The sequence below is a fragment of the Sapajus apella genome, unplaced genomic scaffold (assembly GCF_009761245.1).
Source record: "Sapajus apella isolate SASKATOON/1434 unplaced genomic scaffold, GSC_monkey_1.0 scaffold62, whole genome shotgun sequence".
Classification (NCBI taxonomy): Eukaryota; Metazoa; Chordata; class Mammalia; order Primates; family Cebidae; genus Sapajus; species Sapajus apella.
In genome coordinates this window covers 8087835-8105721 of record NW_022437002.1, presented here as the reverse complement: position 1 = coordinate 8105721, position 17887 = coordinate 8087835, and the positions used below count along the sequence as shown (strand labels likewise).

General features: G+C 53.0%; 3 protein-coding genes across 5 annotated transcripts; 1 reads left to right on the top strand and 2 right to left on the bottom strand.

Moving 5' to 3' along the window:
* Positions 1 to 1075: 1075 nt before the first annotated feature.
* ADPRS (ADP-ribosylserine hydrolase) lies at positions 1076 to 6862 on the bottom strand. The gene is made up of 6 exons (XM_032246940.1): positions 6605 to 6862; positions 3655 to 3751; positions 3170 to 3377; positions 2901 to 3085; positions 2485 to 2585; positions 1076 to 1902 (listed from the first exon to the last, which is right to left on the bottom strand). The coding sequence occupies exons 1-6, from the start codon at positions 6813 to 6815 to the stop codon at positions 1610 to 1612; spliced, it is 1095 nt and encodes a 364-aa protein (XP_032102831.1). The 5' UTR covers positions 6816 to 6862; the 3' UTR covers positions 1076 to 1609.
* A 573-nt stretch (positions 6863 to 7435) lies between these two features.
* On the bottom strand, positions 7436 to 11429 carry TEKT2 (tektin 2). Of its 2 annotated transcripts, XM_032246938.1 has the most exons (10): positions 11330 to 11429; positions 10445 to 10652; positions 10236 to 10361; positions 9517 to 9722; positions 8847 to 8990; positions 8649 to 8763; positions 8390 to 8497; positions 8119 to 8262; positions 7893 to 7972; positions 7436 to 7737 (listed from the first exon to the last, which is right to left on the bottom strand). In XM_032246938.1, exons 2-10 carry the CDS (start codon positions 10598 to 10600, stop codon positions 7524 to 7526), a joined length of 1293 nt encoding a protein of 430 aa, XP_032102829.1. In that variant the 5' UTR covers positions 10601 to 10652; positions 11330 to 11429; the 3' UTR covers positions 7436 to 7523. The 2 variants fall into 2 exon arrangements, with proteins under 2 accessions (XP_032102829.1, XP_032102828.1); XM_032246937.1 differs by lacking the exon at positions 11330 to 11429 and having other exon boundaries at positions 10445 to 10728.
* Positions 10797 to 13610, top strand: LOC116529280 (magnesium transporter protein 1-like). 2 transcript variants are annotated; one of them, XM_032246941.1, is made up of 2 exons: positions 10797 to 10881; positions 12373 to 13610. In XM_032246941.1, exon 2 carries the CDS (start codon positions 12561 to 12563, stop codon positions 13563 to 13565), a length of 1005 nt encoding a protein of 334 aa, XP_032102832.1. In that variant the 5' UTR covers positions 10797 to 10881; positions 12373 to 12560; the 3' UTR covers positions 13566 to 13610. The 2 variants fall into 2 exon arrangements, with proteins under 2 accessions (XP_032102832.1, XP_032102833.1); XM_032246942.1 differs by lacking the exon at positions 10797 to 10881 and adding an exon at positions 11363 to 11512.
* Positions 13611 to 17887: the final 4277 nt, after the last annotated feature.

Below are 17887 nucleotides of genomic sequence, written 5' to 3'. Positions count from 1 at the left end.
CTTTACTGGAACATTCCTGCAAGCTCTCAGGGGTAGCGGAGCATGACAGCTGGCTCAATAGTCCAAGGGCCAAGTTTCAACATCTGAAACAAATTATGAATGAAATCATGAATTTTTGCTCCTGAGGGCTGGGCTAGTGCCAGGCCCAGTGCTTAAGACAGGCTTGGGGAGCTGTCCTGGGCGGATAGCACCTGCTCACGGCCCGCCATGCTTGGCTGCAAAAGATCTGTCCCTGGCGCTGAGGCTCTGGGTGGCGCACCTGAAGCAATTCCTGTTTTAAGAGTCCTCAGCCGGGCAGAACCTCATCTTCACTAAAACAGATCTGCCCGATGGTGCTGAAACCTCAGGCCAGCTACAGACTGCGCATGCTTGGCTTTCCACTGAGGCTGGATGCTCCAAGAATGTCCCTAGAGTTTGAGGGGAGGCATCTTCTCCCATTCAATCTTCCGTTCTTCAAAATGGATGCTAGTCCTGGATACTTGGGAGGCTGAGGTGGGAGGATTGCCGAGTCTAGGCGTTTCAGACCAGCTTGGGAAACAGAGTGAGACCCCATCTCTGAAACACGCCTTGTAAAACTTCCTTGCAGGGAAAGGCTTTTGACTGGTCTCAAGATACAGGAGGCACGCAGCACTCAGTCTACCCAGGGCCTCTGCGATGGTGCCCTCCCCACCCAAAGGTTGGTAGTCTGAGGACAGAACAGCCCTCTGGATCTTTCTACAGGGTTCCTGTTCCTGGCCCAGCCAGGCCAAGCTCCTGTTTGGGGAAGTCGGGCTCTGAGAACAGAAAAATCTGGCTTGTTCCTACCCACTGCCTCAGGCAAAGCAGTCGGCCCAGCAGCCTGGGCCACTCTGAGTGATCTCCAACAGGAAAAGTCACCAAACCATGCCTGCTCTGCCCTTCCTGGCTGAACACGCAGCCGGCTGGAAGAACAGAGGAAATCTGCCTGGCAACACAGCAGCTCATGGCCTTGGGGCTCCAGCTCATAGGACAGTACAGCGCAGACAGAAGCACTAGGCTTGAGAAGTCAGGCTGCCAGGGGAGAATCCATCCAGGGCAGAAGAGAAACAGGAAACAGTGAGATTTACCAAAAACTGTTTATTGCTGCGACTTCCACTGGAAGCTGTTAATAAGCCACATGGCAGCCAAGAGCCAGGTGTGACCTAGATCAGCTGGATGCATGCGCCTGTCCCTTCATCCACACAACCTGCTGCTCGGGGGCCCTGCTAGGATGCGCTTGCTGGAAACTGGCAAAACCCAACAGGGAGAAATGATGCTACTGTACATCATTTCCACCTCCCCACGTCCCATCTGCAAGATAATACAGGAACATACCATCAGTACCCCTCCAAGATAAACGCGCCTGGGCCCCTCTGTCCTACTGAGGAGCGGGAGTGCCCTGCAGCAAACCAGACAGCCAGCAACAGCGAAGCACCAGTCCCATGCTCGCTGTTCCAGTGACCTCCCCTGAAGAGACCCCAGCCCCACTGGTGCACTCAGCTCCACAATGCAGGAAGGGTGGGGAGCCACACTCAAGGAAGCTCAGGGTTTCTGTTGATCTGAGCTGTAGTTGGTCCCCGGGGACTTGGCAGAGCCCCAGCAGCTGTGGCTCTCATGAACTCTTCTGGAAGACACGGTGCAGGCTCCGGGCCAGGACGTCTGTCTCCTCATAGCCTTCACAGCTTTGCTGCCAGCTCTCTGGCACCTGATCCATCCCATAGTAGGCACCAGCAATGGCCCCCGCCATGGTGGCAATGGTGTCTGTGTCCCCACCAAGTGAGATGGAATAGATGAGAGTCCTCTGGAGGCTATTGAAGGCAGAGGGGATCTCAGGGTCCGGCTCCATGCAGCGCAGGAAGCAGTAGATGGCAGTGGGCACCGACTCGAAGGCAGCAATTCCATTCCCTGTGGGGATGCCAGGTTAGAGGGGCTCCATGCGCCCCCAGGCCTCCTGCCATTTGACACAGCCACACTCTCAGCTTCAAGCAGGCTGTGACTAAGATCTCAGGCTCTACAGTTAGACCACCTGGGTTCAAATCCTGGCTCAACCACATACTGGCTGCATGACTGGGAGAGTTACCCAGGGGACTGCTAAGCGCTTCCTGCTCTCAGGTTCAACTCATGCGGAAAGGGAGTAACGTTAGTAACTCTCTCACGGGGCTTTTGTGAGGATGAAACGAGATCATGTCTGTAAAACATTCTGCACAGTGCCCAGTATAGATGCTTGATAAATAATGAGCCATTATCAACATTTTTATGACTGGTGGCCAGCTGCCATTTCTGGGGACACTGATCCATAAGGCTGAGGGTGCTGTAGCTTCAGAGCAAGAAGCACTGAGCTCAAACCCTGCCATGACCCTGTGTGTCACAGCACCCCGGAGTACAGTGTGACAGCAGTCATGACTCCATATTCCCCTCCCCTCCCTGGCCCAAGGCCGACCCTGAAGGATGACAGAGCAGGAGACAATCCCAGGCAGGCGCACCCACCTAGCTCAGACACCACTTCTTCTCTGGTCACCGATGCCTGGTCTAGAAGCTCTCCAATCTTCTTCAGGCGGCTGGAGTACGGACGGTCCTCCATGCCCAATCTGTGTGTTGGGGGAGAGGTTTCAGGGAGGTCAGAGCTAGCAGGGCAGAGGCGCTGGGCAGGGGAAAGGGCTGCATGTGGCCAGGCTGCAGCCAGGCACAAGTGCCCTGACAAGAGGGGGAGAGGACTGGGTGTGAGCAGGCCGTTTTGTTCTCTGGGACCCTGAGAGCCCTGAAACACAGACAAGATCAAGAGGCTTCTGCCCATGCCTCCCTAGGGTCTGCAAATAAGGATGGAAGGTTTCAGTTTGTGGCAATGCCAGAGGCCCCCGGATCACCTACACACCCACACCTCACACCTGCAGCCCCATACTCACTCTCTGGCGTCCAAGACGGATTGGGCATCTCCCTCCAGCTCCTCCATGTGGCCCAGGAGTTGCTGGAGAAAGTGCTCGCTGGAAGACTCCCCCTGCAAGGCCAGGTGCACAGCCAGGGCCTGCAGGATGGCGCCATTGTAACCCAGGGAGGACGCATGTGTCAGCTGGGCTGAGAGCCGGGCAAACTAGGGAGGAGGAGACCTGCTGTCACAGAAGTCCTGCTGCAGAAGAGGGAGGGGACGGCCCAGAAGCCACCCCACCCTTAGTACCTTCTGTACATCCTGGACACTGCTATAGGCCAGGGAGATACCAGCCACCCTCATGGCACCTCCATTGCCATAGGAGCCTTTCCCGTTAAACTGGGCCCGGGCAGGCTCAAAGACATCGCAACATTTGGGGTTCAGGAGCTTCTTGAAGACAGTGACTACTCCAGCACCATAGCCCCTGTCAGGGTCCTTCTTGTACTCCTGAGCAAATCTAGGGAAGAGAAGGGGAGACAGAATCGGGATTTACAAGACGCCTCTAAGGGTTGGGAGACAAGAAATTGAGACTGGTTTGGAAAAAGAGGAAGCCTTGGGGGCTTAAGGAGCCTACACCAGCAGTGCTGCTGTTTTAGCTTAGGAAGCTGTGCCAGCCAGACACAGGCTCCTGCGGAGGGTGGGGGCGTGGGCATGCACAGATGTCATTCCTCTGGCCAAGGGGTGCAATAACTTTGCCCACCTGGTTTGCCTCAGCCCAGGACCATCCCCCTCACCTGTGAGCCATGTCCACCTCGTCAAAGGCCTCCTTGGCTAGCAGGGACTGCACCAGGGCTCTGGCCATGGCTGTGTCATCTGTGTAGTACAAGGCTTCTGTGGGGGAGAGGAGGGAGGATGAGAGCCTCCTGCTCACCGTGTGTGTGTGTGTGTGTGTGTGTGTGTGTGTGTGTGTGTGTGGTGTGTGTGTGTGTGTGTGTGTGTGTGTGTGTGTCAGTCAGAGTCTTTCTGTGGCTTACTGCAGTCTTGAACTCCTGGGCTCAAACTATCCTCCAGCCTCAGCCTCTCAAGTAGCTGGGACTACAGGCATACATCCTCACATCCAGCTAATGTTATTTTTTGTAGAGACAGGGTCTCACTCTGTTGACCAGATTGGTCTCGAATTCCTGGGCTCAAGCAATCCTCCTGCCTTGGCCTCCCAAAGAGCTGGGATTACAGGCATGAGCCACTGTGCCTGGCCCTGCTCACTGTTTATTTTAGTTTATATCTTTTTTTTTTTTTTTTGTTTGGGGAGGGGGTTTCGCCCTTGTTACCCAGGCTGGAGTGCAATGGCGCGCTCTCGGCTCACCGCAACCTCCGCCTCCTGGGTTCAGGCAATTCTCCTGCCTCAACCTCCTCAGTAGCTGGGATTACAGGCACGTGCCACCATGCCCAGCTAATGTTTTTGTATTTTTAGTAGAGACGGGGTTTCACCATGTTGACCAGGATGGTCTCGATCTCTTGACCTCGTGATCCACCCGCCTCGGCCTCCCAAAGTGCTGGGATTACAGGCTTGAGCCACCGCGCCCGGCCTTATTTTAGTTTATATCTTATTATTTTATTTAATTACTTTTTTGAGACAGGGTCTTACCCTGTTGCCTAGGCTGCAGTGCAGTGGTGTGACCATGGCTCACTGCAGTCTCAACCTCCCAGACTCAAGGATCCTCCTGCCCCAGCCTCCTGAGTAGCTGGGATTACAGATGCACACCACTATGCCCAGCTTTTTTTTTTTTTTTTTTTTGTAGAGACAGGGTTTCATCCTATTGCCAGGCTGGTCTCAAACTCTTGGGCTCAAGTGGCCTCTCCCAAAGCACTGGGATTACAATTGTGACGCACCACGCCCAGCCCCTGCTCATGTTTTAGAGTTACCACATCTAAAATGACCTTAAGTCAGCTTCTCACTCCCACTTTCCTGGGCCCTGGGAAGCCTTAGGAGCTCAGCTTTGGGATTTTCAGCAATTCTTTATTCCAAATCAGTCACCACATCCTGCTGCTTTCTATTTGATGTATGTATGTATGTATGAGCCCACATCATGCTTTGATCTGCTGATTTCTGAAGGAAAACTTCCATCCCCTTCTGGCTGCCATCCTTACAGCTCATCTTTTTGTTTTTTTCTTTTCTTCTTTCTTTTTTTTTTTTTTTTTGATGGAGTCTCACTCTGTAGCCCAGGCTGGAGTGCAGTGGCACAATCTCAGCTCACTGCAACCTCTGCCTCCTAGGATCAAGTGATTCTCCTGCCTCAGCTTTCTGAGTAGCTAGGATTACAGGTGTGCGCCACCACATGTGGCTAATTTTTGTATTTATAGTAGAGACGGGGTTTCACCACGTTGGTCAGGCTGGTCTCGAGCTCCTGACCTCGTGATCCGCCTGCGTTGTCCTCCCAAAGTGGTGGGATTACAGGCATGAGCCACCGCACCCGGCCTGCTTTTCTTTTTTGGAGACAGGGTCTTGCCATGTTGCCCAGGTCAGTCTCAAACTCCTGGGTGATCAGTCTCCCAGTAGCTGGGATTACAGGTGTGTGCCACCATACCCAGCTTGAAAATGATAGTTTCTAGATCCAGATCTCCTCCTACTTCATGTCTCTGTAGCACATCACCAGTGACCAGTGTCTTCATCTTGAAAATCTTTTCCTAGGTTTCGTTGATATCCATGCCCTTCACCTATCAAACTGTTTCCTACTCTCACCCCTTCCCTCCCTCACTACCTCCCTCTTAATTACAGGTGTTCTCCAGGGTTCTGACTATGGCCCTTTTTTCTTACTATTCCACCTGCTCTCCAAGAAGATTCACCTCCTCTGCTTGACCTCACACCTGCTATCTGAGTCGGGATCTGAGCCATGAGCTAGCTGACAGCACACGGGAAGGAAAAGGGAAGGAAGTTAGTTTTACAGGTAAGACAACACATGCAAACGCCTGGCCTAGAGGAAGCATGGTGTGAGGAACCCAAGAGCAGAAAGCAAGGCCAAGGTTGGTGGAAGATGAAACTGCAGACGTCCCGGAGGGCCGGGCCACGTCGGACACATTAAGAAATGTGGCTCTGTACTAAGGGTAATGGGAAATCACATCAGGGTTTCAGGTGGGGAAGGATGAAATTAGAGTCAGGCTTCCAGAGCACGCCCTGCGGGGTGGAAAACCCGCTGATGGTGTACTAACTCCAGAGAACCGGGAAAAACAGGTCAAGTCGGCAAGGGCGGACAGACGGTACCCGGCTTAGGATGGTTCAACTTAAGTTTTTTTCGGCTTTCCGATCATGCTAACAGGCATTCAGTAGGCTCCTCGACGTCCGATGGGGCTTCGTCCAAATAAAATTGTCCAAGCTGAAAGCGCACAGTCTGCTTCGGGTATTTTCAACTTATGATGGGCTTATCCGGAGGCGACCCCAGAGGATGCGTAGGAGCCTCTATACACCAGACCAGGCGCAACCCGAGACAGCATCGCCCAGGCCTCCGCCCAGCACTGTTGCGGCTCCGGTGCTGCCACGCCCCGAGCAGGGGATGTTCGGGGCGAGACGCCTAAGGCCGGAAATCGCGCTAGCACTCGCTGAGGCCAAGCTGTTGTGGGTCACCCGGCCCTGACCCCAGCGCCCTCGGCAGCCATCCCCGCGCACCCCTGACCCGTCGTCCCCGGAGGCTCCACGCCCCTCCGGCCTCCCCCCAGCACGGCCTCCGACTTGCGCCCGGCCCCGCCCACCTGTCCGCTGGCTCCCGGGCGTGTCGGGGTCCGGTTCCAGGTTCTGGACGTGACGCAAGACTGACGTCAGGTCGACGGTGTCGTGGGCCTCGTAGAAGGAGCCCACGCAGTCCCCGAGCAGCGCGCCAGCCAGGCAACCTCGGAAGCGCGAGAGGGAGCGGGCCGCGCCAGCCCCTCCAACGCCCGCCGCCGCCATCACCGCCGCCGCCATCCGCGCGCCGGATACTCGCCACTTCCGGTGCCACCCGCGCCGCTTCCCTACTCCGGGCCCGTGGCGCTCCCCGGGGCCTGGAGTCTTCGCTCCGCCGTCCGGCCTACAGCGCCGCCCAGCGGCCCGGAGTCGCGGCGCCGTGCGGCTCCCGCTAGCCTGTGCTTTTGAGTCCCCAGTTCTTCCCGCTCCTCACCACTGGGCCAACTGGGCGGGAAAGCCACTATGGGTCCCTGGGGGATGGGCACTGAGCCAGACCATTGGACCACTCCAGGCCACTGCCTCCCGCAGGCGAGCACTCCTAACTCCGCACCCCCAGGCGGCCCTCCACACCGAGGCTGGGAGCCCCAAGCCCTCCCTTTCCCTCTGTGGGCCTCACTTACGCGTCAAGAGGGCGGGCAAGGGGCCAGCTGGGGCACAGCCTGGTAGCGGCCGCGCTGCTGGAGCCCGGGGGCGCTGGCCCAGCCCAGAGAGGGGTTCCTTGAGGGGAGGGGAAGGAACTGGATTTGGTACATGGACTTCAGGGGAGTGGTGTTCCCCATCTTTGCTCCTCCTTAGACAGGAGGGTGGCCAAGAACCCTCTTCCTGCTGGCTACATACAGTGGGGCAGAGAACAGCCGGCCTGAGATCCTCCGCATTTATTCCATTCATTCCCTTCTCCCTGCTTCCACTGCCCACCCTACCCTGCGCTCCTCCCGCAGCCCTCCAGGGCTAGGCCAGCTCCAGCTGGCAGCTTTTGAGTGGACTCAGCGTTCTATTTGTGGTACGTGTGAAGGTGTCCACCTCGGGCACGAACTTCTCAGCAGGCACAGTCAGCTTGCGCCGTGTGTCCATGCACTTGGTGTCCAGCAACATGGAGTTGGCCTTGCAGGCGATGTCAGCTTGCAGCCGGGCCAGGTGCTTGTACAAGGCGTCCAGTGCATCCCTAGGGAGTGGCGTTGACAACCCCCCAACCCCCTTGAGGCTGGGAGGCCTGGGCTGTGTGCACAGCCTTCAGTCAGGAGGACATCCCCAGGGAGCCAGCAGAGGCCGCACTGATGGGCAGCGCCTCACTGCCCCCCCACCACTCCCCAGACCTACTGTGCTTGCGCCAGCTTCTGCTTCAGGGCAGCAATGGTTGCCTGTAGCTGGTGAACCTCATCGGTGAGGCCGTACTGCGCCTGGAGGCCGCAGAGGGGTTGGGAGTTCCAGGTCAGCCACACTGTCCTTACCTGGGTGCTGCCCCGTGACAGCAGTGCCCTTGCTCCATCAGGAACATGAGAAAACCTTGGCCAGAGGCTCCTGCCCCACTGGGACGCCCTCTCACCTGGTCCCGGCAGAGTTCCACGTTGGGCCGGTAGGTTCTGGCCTCTAGCCGGGTATGGGACAGCTTCAGGCTCAGGAACTTTCTGTGCAGATCCTCCTCTAGGTGCCGTATGTCCTCCTGCAGCTCAGCGATCTCCTCCAAGGTCTGCAGGGACAGAGTGACAGGTTTCCACCTGCTGGACTCACCATGTGCGGCCGGTCCAGGGCCTCCTGGCGGGGGCAGGTGGTTCCTCATCCCACAGCCGGAGGTCCAGGCCCCATCACAAGCTCACATTCTTCTCTTGCCACTTGAGCTCACTGTACACTTTCTCCATCTCCCGCAGACGCTTCCTGAAGGCAAATTCCGTTGCGACTCTCTGGGCTTCAAGCTCGTTGTTGGTCTGAAGGAGAAAACATAAACAGGGCAAGGCAAGGGTCTGCACTCACGGCCATCTGAGGATATTACTCAGGCGAGCGCATGGGGGCCACGTGCACAGCAGGGAACAGAGTTTACGGGCTGAGCACACGCTGGGGCCATCCATGAGCCGTCACCTCAGCGATAGTTAGGGCGATGGTCTCCCTCAGCTCCCTAGCTGCTTTCAGCTCAGCCTCTGCTCTGTCCTTGTTGAACTGACTGAAGTTACCCCACTGCTGGAGTGTGGTGGAGCTGCGAGGGGCAGGGAAGATGGGCGTCAGGAGGGTGTGGCCTGGGAGGGGAGGAGGGGAGACTGGCTGAGACATTCTTCTTACCCATCAGGGACACGTGTGGGGTCGACCTTCAGAGAGATGTTTGGGGACTTGAGGTTAAGAGAGAGACAGCCTCTGTCAATCTCCAGTGTCTCCATTTTGCCCCGATGGTCGGAGTGGAGCTGCTGTCTGACTTCCTGCAGGAGGCTGGGGAAAGCGCAGACTCCATCAGGAACCATCTCCCAAGGCCCAGAGGCAGGCCTGGCCGTGCTGAGGGGACGCAGCAGGAAGAGGAGGCTGGGGTGACCCTTCCCAGTAGAAGATAATGGAGCTGCAGCCAATGAGACCAAGAGCAGCACAGCTGGATGAAAATGCTGACCTCCCCCACGCGCCCTACACACCCTCGGGCACACGCACGCAGCTGTGCTCACAAAAGCTCCTACGCACACACTCACAGGAGCTACTCAGAGGTGGTGGCAAATGGGTGTCACCTCTCATGCTTCCAATCAGTGGATATTGACTGCCCCGGGCGGGGTCGTGAGAAGTATTCTGAGCCCATGTCCAGGCAGTGGGAAAAGTGCTACAGTCGATTAGTGGTTTCTGCCACAGGCACCAGAGGGCCAAAACGTAACATGAAAGCAGGTTGTTCCTCATCCACAATACCTGCCTTCCACACCGAAGGCCCACAGCTTCAAGGGCCTGTGAGCATGCCGGCGACCTGCCTCTCCCTTACCAGAGCTGCTCGACGGCCTGGCTGATCCTCTGTTGCAAGGCCTTCTTGGTGGCCTCAGTGACCTCCACCTCTTTATGCAGCTCATCCTCCACAGGGTCCTTCACCACATCAATGTCTCGCCGGCTTTCCCGCAGGGTCAGGCACTCAATGGCCACGTCCAGAGGCAGGTTCTTGGCCTGCAGGTTTTGCTCTGCTGACTCCTTCATCTAGAAAAGAGGGTGTGGCCCGGCATGGTGGCTCACGCCTGTAATCCCAGCACTTTGGGAGGCCGAGGCGGGTGGATCATCTGAGGTCAGGAGTTCAAGAACAACCTGGCCAACATGGTGAAACCTTGTCTCGACTAAAAATACAAAAATTAGCTGGGCATGGTGGCGCACGCCTGGAGTCCCAGCTACTTGGAAGGCTTGAGGCGGGAGAATCGCTTGAACTCAGGAGGTGGAGGTTGCAGTGAGCCAAGATGGCTTTATTGCACTCCTGCCTGGGCAACAGACTGAGACACCATCTTGGAAAAAAAAAAAAAGGAAGGAAAAGAGGGGATGGGGGGTGCTGGTGGAGCCATCCATGGGGAAGTAGCACTTGTCCCCACTTTCGCAGGGGCCAGTGACTCGGATGGACATACCACTCATGACCCCCCCATCAAAGGCTTCTCAACCCAACCATGGGGAAGGAGGGGAGGTTTTGGCAGCAGCCCCCCGGGGAACCAGGTCCTGGCTCCCTGCCTGTGTCAGGGCGTCAATCTCGGCATCCAAATCAGTCAGACACTTGTCCAGCATCTCCTTCCACCGGTTGACGGTATCAATCCTCTCCGCCAGTCGACTCCTGTTGTCATGTTCATCCCAGATGGTCTGAGAGACAGGGCCAGATAAAGAGGGTGTCAAGTGGTTGGGGGCTATCCCTTTGCCCACCCAGCTGAGTTCCCGTCCCCAACCTGGTTGTTGGTCTCGTTGCGGAGCACCCGGGCCTCCTGGCGGATCTGATGGGAAGCATCTCGCTGCAGCTGGGCATTGGTGGACAGCAGGTAGCTGTTGGTGTGCCAGTCGGGCAGCTGGAAGCGCTGACCGGGCTTGACGCTCAGCGTGGCCATGGCACAGAAACCAGAAGGGTCAGAAGTCCCTAGGCCTGTTCGCAAACAGCACCTGCAGAGGGAAAACAGGGCTGCTGGAGACAGTTCAGGAGAACGTCTCCGGGATCGCATGCCCCCGCGCGGGACTGATTCCAGTCCATTTGCTGTGAGCCCCGCCCTGCTGGAAGCCTGCCTGGGACAGCCCTTGCTTTACTCAGCTTTGTGTGAGGCATTAACTAGGTTTCCCTCCCTCCTGTCCCCTGGGGGACACAAACCCCTGGACCTTGAAGGTCCTGGAGCAGGTAAAAAGGAATATTGGAGTCCGGGAATCCTCGACGTGTGTGCGCAGTGCCAAATGCCTAGGGGGGAGGGGGATGGCAGAAAAAAATAGCTCTTAATGCAGTTTCCACGCCTGCTCTGGGCAACCATGCCTTGTGAGGCTTCCTTTCCTTTCTTCCCCAGTCTGCCGGCCAGGCCCTGTGGGGGATCTAAAGGCAGGAACCCAGTTCTCTTTCCAGGGACGCGTGCTTATTGGCACTGGGGAGCTGCGGGGCGGCCCTCTTCTTATTTGGTTGCCGCCACGTCCCCTCCCCCCCACCGCCCTCGCCTTCTGTTGGAGGGGGAGGCGGGACCGGGAGGGTCCCGTGGGAGGAGTCCGGTTCCCCGCGGAACCCCTTTCCTCCCCTCCGCAGGATGATCACTGACCCGGCGCGGAGGAAAGGGGCGCCCTGGCTCCCCTCGCCCCCTTACCTCCTCTCCCGCTTCGCCCTCCGCGCCCCCCGCTCAGAGCTCCAGTGTTTGGCGCCCCCGGTTGCTAGGCAACTGCACCTTCCCTCCCCCCCGCCGACGCGGCCGCAGCTGCCACCGCGACCTGGGTGCTTCGCTTGGCAACCGCGGCGGCAGCGCCTGGCGGCGTCCCCGGAGGCCTTTAGGGTAGGCGAGGGGCGGCCGGCCGAGCCTGGGAGGGGTAGGGGCATCAGAGCAGCGCTTTCACTTGCTTTACAAATTAAATGAACTTTTGTTATTTTTTCAGACAGGGTCTTGTTCGGTCGCCCGGGCTGGAGTGCTGTGGCTCGGTCTCGGCTTGTTGCAGCCTGGACCTCCCGGGCTGAAGAGATTCTCCCACCTCAGCCTCTCGTGTTAGCTGGGACCACAGGCGCGTGCCACCATGCCTGACTTAATTTAAAAAAGATATTTTTAGTATAGACAGGGTTTCACTATGTTGCCCAAGCTGGTCTCAAACTCCTGGCCTCAGGCGATCCATCTGCCTCAGCCTCACAAAGTACTGGGATTACAGATGTCACAAAACCAAAGCCCCTGGAACATTTTGTTTGTGGATCTCTCATTACCACAGAATCTATGAGTGCGCCATTTCTCAAAATGTTCTCTTTACCATCTGTAGTTTCAAAGCTCAGTAAACAGTTTTCTTAACTGCTCTGGTTCCTTTGGATCAAGGCCCTTCTCTCCGCGCCCCTCCACCCACCCCAGGGACGGCCTGAGTCGGGCTGGGGGCCACCAGGTGGCGGTTTTACCTCCATTTTGAGACCGGACTCTGCCTGGATAATTTCGATGTTTTTAGTAAAGAGGCGGGGGGTTTCACCATATTGGCCAGGCTGATCTCAAACTCCTGACCTCAGGTGATCTGCCTGCCTTGGTCTCCCAAAGTGCTGGGATTACAGGCATGATCCAACGCACCTGGCCTGATTTGTTAATTGCAAGCCTGTCTTCAGCAGGACTGAAGCCAGAACAATATTTCCCAAACTCCCTTCATCACAGAGTATTTTTTTCCACAGGTTATTTTGTAAACTCTAATATGTGATTCGTAAACTGGACATGAACAAGAATTTGTGATATAGCCTCTTTACCAGGATTGAAGAAAACAGAAAGAAAAAATATTGGACAAATTAATTGCTGGAAGAAATGATCAAATTTTGGCTTACATGTTTTGCAACATTTGTATAACACAAAGAAGTAACCAAATATGGCAGAACTGTGGTGTCTTTGGCATCTACTTTTGACCTTGGTGGTGGCTGTGGTATTCATTGCTCCTGGGGTATTCACACACCCTGCCCATGGGAAGAAGGTGTTGGCCAAAAAGGTCAGCCAGCTGATGTCCTGGACCAAGAGAGACAGAGTGATAAGAATGAGTGAAACCATGTTCTATCATTTTGTATTCGATGCACCGAAAAACTATTCTGTTATTGTGATGTTTACTGCTCTGCACGAGTTCAGTTCATGTGTAGCGTGCAAATATGCTGCTGAAGAATTTCAGATCTTGGCAAATTCCTATCAACACCCTGATGCATTCACCACAAAGGTATTTTTTGCGATGGTGGATTATAATGAAAGTCCTGAGGTCTTTGAAGCGCTCCAGATAACGTTAGTTCCGAATTTCTTCCACTTTTCTGCCAAATGGGAATTGACAACAGCTGACATTTATGGTTTGAGAGGAAGGGATATTGTTGCTGACCAAATGGCTGAATGGGTAGCAGAAAGGACACATGTCAGTGTCAGAATCAGACAGCCTACAAATTATCATGGTCTCCTCAAGCCAGCGATACTTTTGGCTCTCATTGGCGGACTTGGGTATTTCTTGAAATGGCATAGGAAATCTATTTCCTGCAGCATTTTGTGCGAATTTTTAACTCTGTGCTTTGTGATTTTGATGACATCTGGTCAAATATGGACTTATATAAGAGGAGAACCATATGCCCAAAGGGACCCTCGCACAGGACAGAAACATTATATCAGTAAATTTAGTCACGTTCAGTTTGCAGCGGAAACATACATCATTTCCCTGTTTAATATGTGTGTTACCCTGGGAATGTTGCTGTTAGATAAGGCTACCACCTCTAGGACGAATGTCATAAAGAGAAAGATGATGTGTCTGTGTGGTACGTGTCTAGTTGCCATATTCTTTACTTGGCTGCTCTCCCTCTTTAGATTTAAAATACCTGATTATCCATACAGCTTTCTCTTCGATTAAAAAGGATCCTACAGACATAGACGATGAAGCAAGAAGTTTGAAAAAGAAAAAAGAAAAATGCAAACTCATAACTTTTTAAAGTAATTGAGATTTCACCAGAAGAGACCATGAAATAAGTGGCTTGACAATAATAAATCATTTGCTGTCAAAATCTGTGAAGTATTACAGTATGTATCTTCTCTGGTCTTAATTTTTCTCCCACAGAAGGGTTATAGGTTACCTCAAGTGGAATTATGAAAATCTTTAGAGAGTACAACTTTCATCAAATCGGAACAGTGTTTAAAAGCACTTTAGTTGGCTGGGCCCAGTGGCTCACGCCTGTAATCCCAGCACTTTGGGAGGCCGAGGAGGGTAGATCATTAGGTTAGGAGTTCAAGACCAGCCTGGCCAATATGGTGAAACCCTGTCTCTACTAAAAATACAAAAATTAGCTGGGCATGGTGGCGTGTGCTTGTATTCCCAGCTACTAGGGAAGGCTGAGGCAGGAGAATCGCTTGAACCTGGGAGGGGGAGGTTGCAGTGAGCCGAGATCACACCATTACACTCCAGCCTAGGCAACAGAGCAAGACTCTGTCTTAAAAAAAAAAAAAAAAAAAGTACTAGTTAATATTAATACTTGGTCAGCTGGTCTTATTCTAATATGAAAAATAATCTTTTTTCTTTTTCTTTTGAGACAGGGTCTCACTCTGTTGCCCAGGCTGGAGCGCAGTGGCAAAATCTTGGCTCACTGCAACCTCTGTCTGCCTCCTGGGTTCAAGCAATTCTCCTGCCTCAGCCTCTTGAGTAGCTGGGATTACAGGCGTATGCCACCACACTCAGCTAATTTTTTGTATTTTTAGTAAGGATGGGGTTTTGTCATGTTGGCCAGGCTGGTCTTAAACTCCTGATCTGCCCCCCTCAGCCTCCCAAAGTGCTGGGATTACAGGCATGAGCCACTGTGCCTGGCCGAAAAATAGTATCTTGACAAGATATTCCCACACCTGGCCACTGACGATAACTGCATTAGCCCTCCATGGAAGTGCACATTTGGAGTCTGTTTTATGGGTGGAGAGAGCAGTTGTATGATGTTGTCGCCTGAAGTTTAAATATCTATGTTCAGAGTACACTTCCAAAGCTTAGAGGCAAATATAGTATTTCATGCTACTACATATCCATCTCCCCTACTGGAACATACAGTATGTTTCTTTTTCTTTTACCATGCTTTTTTTTTTTTTTTTCTTTTGATACGGAGGTTCACTCTTGTTACCCAGGCTGGAGTGCAATGGCGCGATCTTGGCTCACCGCAACCTCCGCCTCCTGGGTTCAGGCAATTCTCCTGCCTCAAACTCCTGAGTAGCTGGGATTACAGGGACATGCCACCATGCCCAGCTAATGTTTTGTATTTTTAGTAGAGACAGGGTTTCACCATGTTGACCAGGATGGTCTCGATCTCTTGACCTCGTGATCCACCCGCCTCGGCCTCCCAAAGTGCTGGGATTACAGGCTTGAGCCACTGTGCCAGGCTCTTTTCTTTTTTTTTTGAGATGGAGTCTCGCTCTGTCGCCTAGGCTGGAGTGCAATGATGTGATTTCAGCTCACTGCAACCTCTGCCTCCCAGGTTCAAGCGATTCTCCCACCTCAGCTTCCCAAGTAGCTGAGATTATAGGTGTGTGCCACCAAGCCCAGCTAAGTTTTGTATTTTTAGTAGAGACAGGGTTTTGACATGTTGGTCTGGCTGGTGTTGAACTCCTTACTTCAGGTGATCCACCTGCCTTGGCCTCCCAAAGTGCTGGGATTACAGGTGTGAGCCACTGAGCCTGGCCCTTTTACTATGCTTCCAGATAGTTGAAGAGATTACAAACCAGTTAAACACCAGATTACAATTTACCTTTGACTGCTATCTTTTATCTGGAAAGATTTCAGATATGTTATCTTTCCTTATTTTTCTTTCATGTGGCCAATCTCTAAGAAAATAGCATTTCCTATTTCTGTGTTGACTTTGTTGACTTGAGGTTGTTTTCCATTTACTTTAAATCTAAGAGAAAAATAGGTATAAAGATATAAAGACAGTTGAGAATATAACTAAGAATTCCTTTTTTTTTTTTTGAGACGGAGTCTTACTCTGTCACCCAGGCTAGAGTGCAGAGGCATGAATTTGGCTCACTGCGATCTCTGCCTCCCAGGTTCAAGTGATTCTCCTGTCTCAGCCTCCCGAGTAGCTGGGATTACAGGCACCCGCCACCATGTCTGACTGATTTTCACATGTTTAGTAGAGACAGGGTTTCACCATGTTGGCCAGGCTGGTCTCGAACTCCTGACCTCAGGTGATCCACCACCTCGGCCTCCCAAAGTGCTGGGATTACAGGCGTGAGCCACTGTGCCAGGCCTGTTATTTTTAAGATGGAATCTGTGTCGCTCAGGCTGGATTGTAGTGGCGTGATCTTGGCTTACTGTAACCTCTGCCTCCTGGGCTCAAACAATTCTGCCTCAGCCTCCTGAATAGCTGGGACTACAGGTGTGTACCGCCATGCTCAGCTAATTTTTGTATTTTTAGTAGAGATGGGGTTTCTCCATGTTGCCCAGGTTGGTCTCGAACGCCTGACCTCAGGTGATCCACCGTGCCTCCCAAAGCACTGGGATTACAGGTGTGAGTCACCATGCCCCACCAGATAATCTGATTTTACATGTGTGTAAAATACATGTGAAAACCATCTGAATGATGGAGCTGACTAAAATCCTGCCTGGGGCAGCATCAGACCACTCCTATGTTCTGTATTTGTTTTTGATTGTTTTGGCAATACAATATGGAAATTCCATTTAGCAGGACAGTCATAGTCAAGGAAGAGTAATATTGTACATGTAATAGTTTCAAGTGCTTTTGTTTTGTTTTTGTTTCTGCCACCCAGGCTGAAGTGTAGTGGTATGATCACGGCTCACTGCAGCCTCTATGTCCTGGACTCAAGTGATCCTCTCACCTCAGCCTCCCATGTAGCTGGGAGTACAGGTGCATGCCACCATGCCTGGCTAATTTTTGCAGTTTTTGTAGAGGCAGGGTTTCATCATGTTGTCTGGGTTGGTCTCAAACTCCTGGGCTCAAACAATCCACCCACCTTGGCCTCCCGAAGTGCTGGGATTACAGGCGTGAGCCACCACGTCCAGCCTCAGGTACTTTTGAAGTGGCATGTTTCTAAAATCATTTTGCAAAGCCTATTAAAATTTTGTTTCAGTTGAGAATCAAACATATTGGGCTTTATGATACTAAGCCACCAAGATATCTGTTTTGTTTACAATTATAAATTCTGAACCCCAGCATTATGCTTAAGAAAAAAAATTTTTTTTGAGACGGAGTCTCACTCTGTCACCAGGCTGGAGTGCAGTGGTGCAATCTTGGCTCACGGCAACCTCCATGCACTGCAACCTCTGCCTCCCCAGTTCAAGTGATCCTCCTACCTTAGCCTCCCGAGTAGCTTGGATTTTACGTTCACTACCATGCCCAGCTCATTTTTTGTACTTTTTGTAAAGACAGGTTTTCACTATGCTGCCCAGGTTGGTCTCAAACTCATGAGTTCAAGCAATCCGCCTGCTTCAACTTCCCAAAATGCTGAGATTAGGGGCATGAGACACTGCGCCCAGCCCAAGAAAGATATTTTAATAGGGAAAAGTACAAGAAAAGTACTACTCTATATAAAGGCAATGGCTTACACCTGTAATCCCAACACTGTGGGAGGATGAGGCAAGAGAATCACTTGAGGTCAGGAGTTCAAGGCTAGACTGGACAACATGGCAAAACCCTGTCTCCACTAAAAATACAAAAATTAGCTGGGCATGGTGGCACCTGCCTGTAGTCCCAGCTACTTGGGAGGCTGAGGCAGGAGAATCCCTTGAACCAGGGAGGCAGAGGTTGCATTGAGCTGAGATCAAGCCACTGCACTCCAGCCTGGGTGACAGAGTGAGACTCCACCACAAAAAAAAAAAAAAAAAAAAAAAAAAAAGGCATCATAAAGATCTCTATAGACCGTAGAAATTGTGGAAGCAAGGCCTGGCACAGTGGCTCACACCTATAATCCTGGCCCTTTGGGGGGCTGAGGTGCGTGGATCACCTGAGGTCAGGAATTTGAGAGCAGCCTGACCAACATGGAGAAATCCCATCTCTACTAAAAATACAAAACTAGCTGGGAGTGTTGGTGTATGCCTGTAATCTTAGCTACTCGGGAAGCTGAGGCAGGAGAATCGCTTGAACCTGGGAGGCAGAGGTTGTGGTGAGCTGAGATTGCGCCACTGCACTCCAGACTGGGTGACAAGAGCAAAGCTCCGTCTCAAAAAAAAAAGAAAGAAAGAAAGAA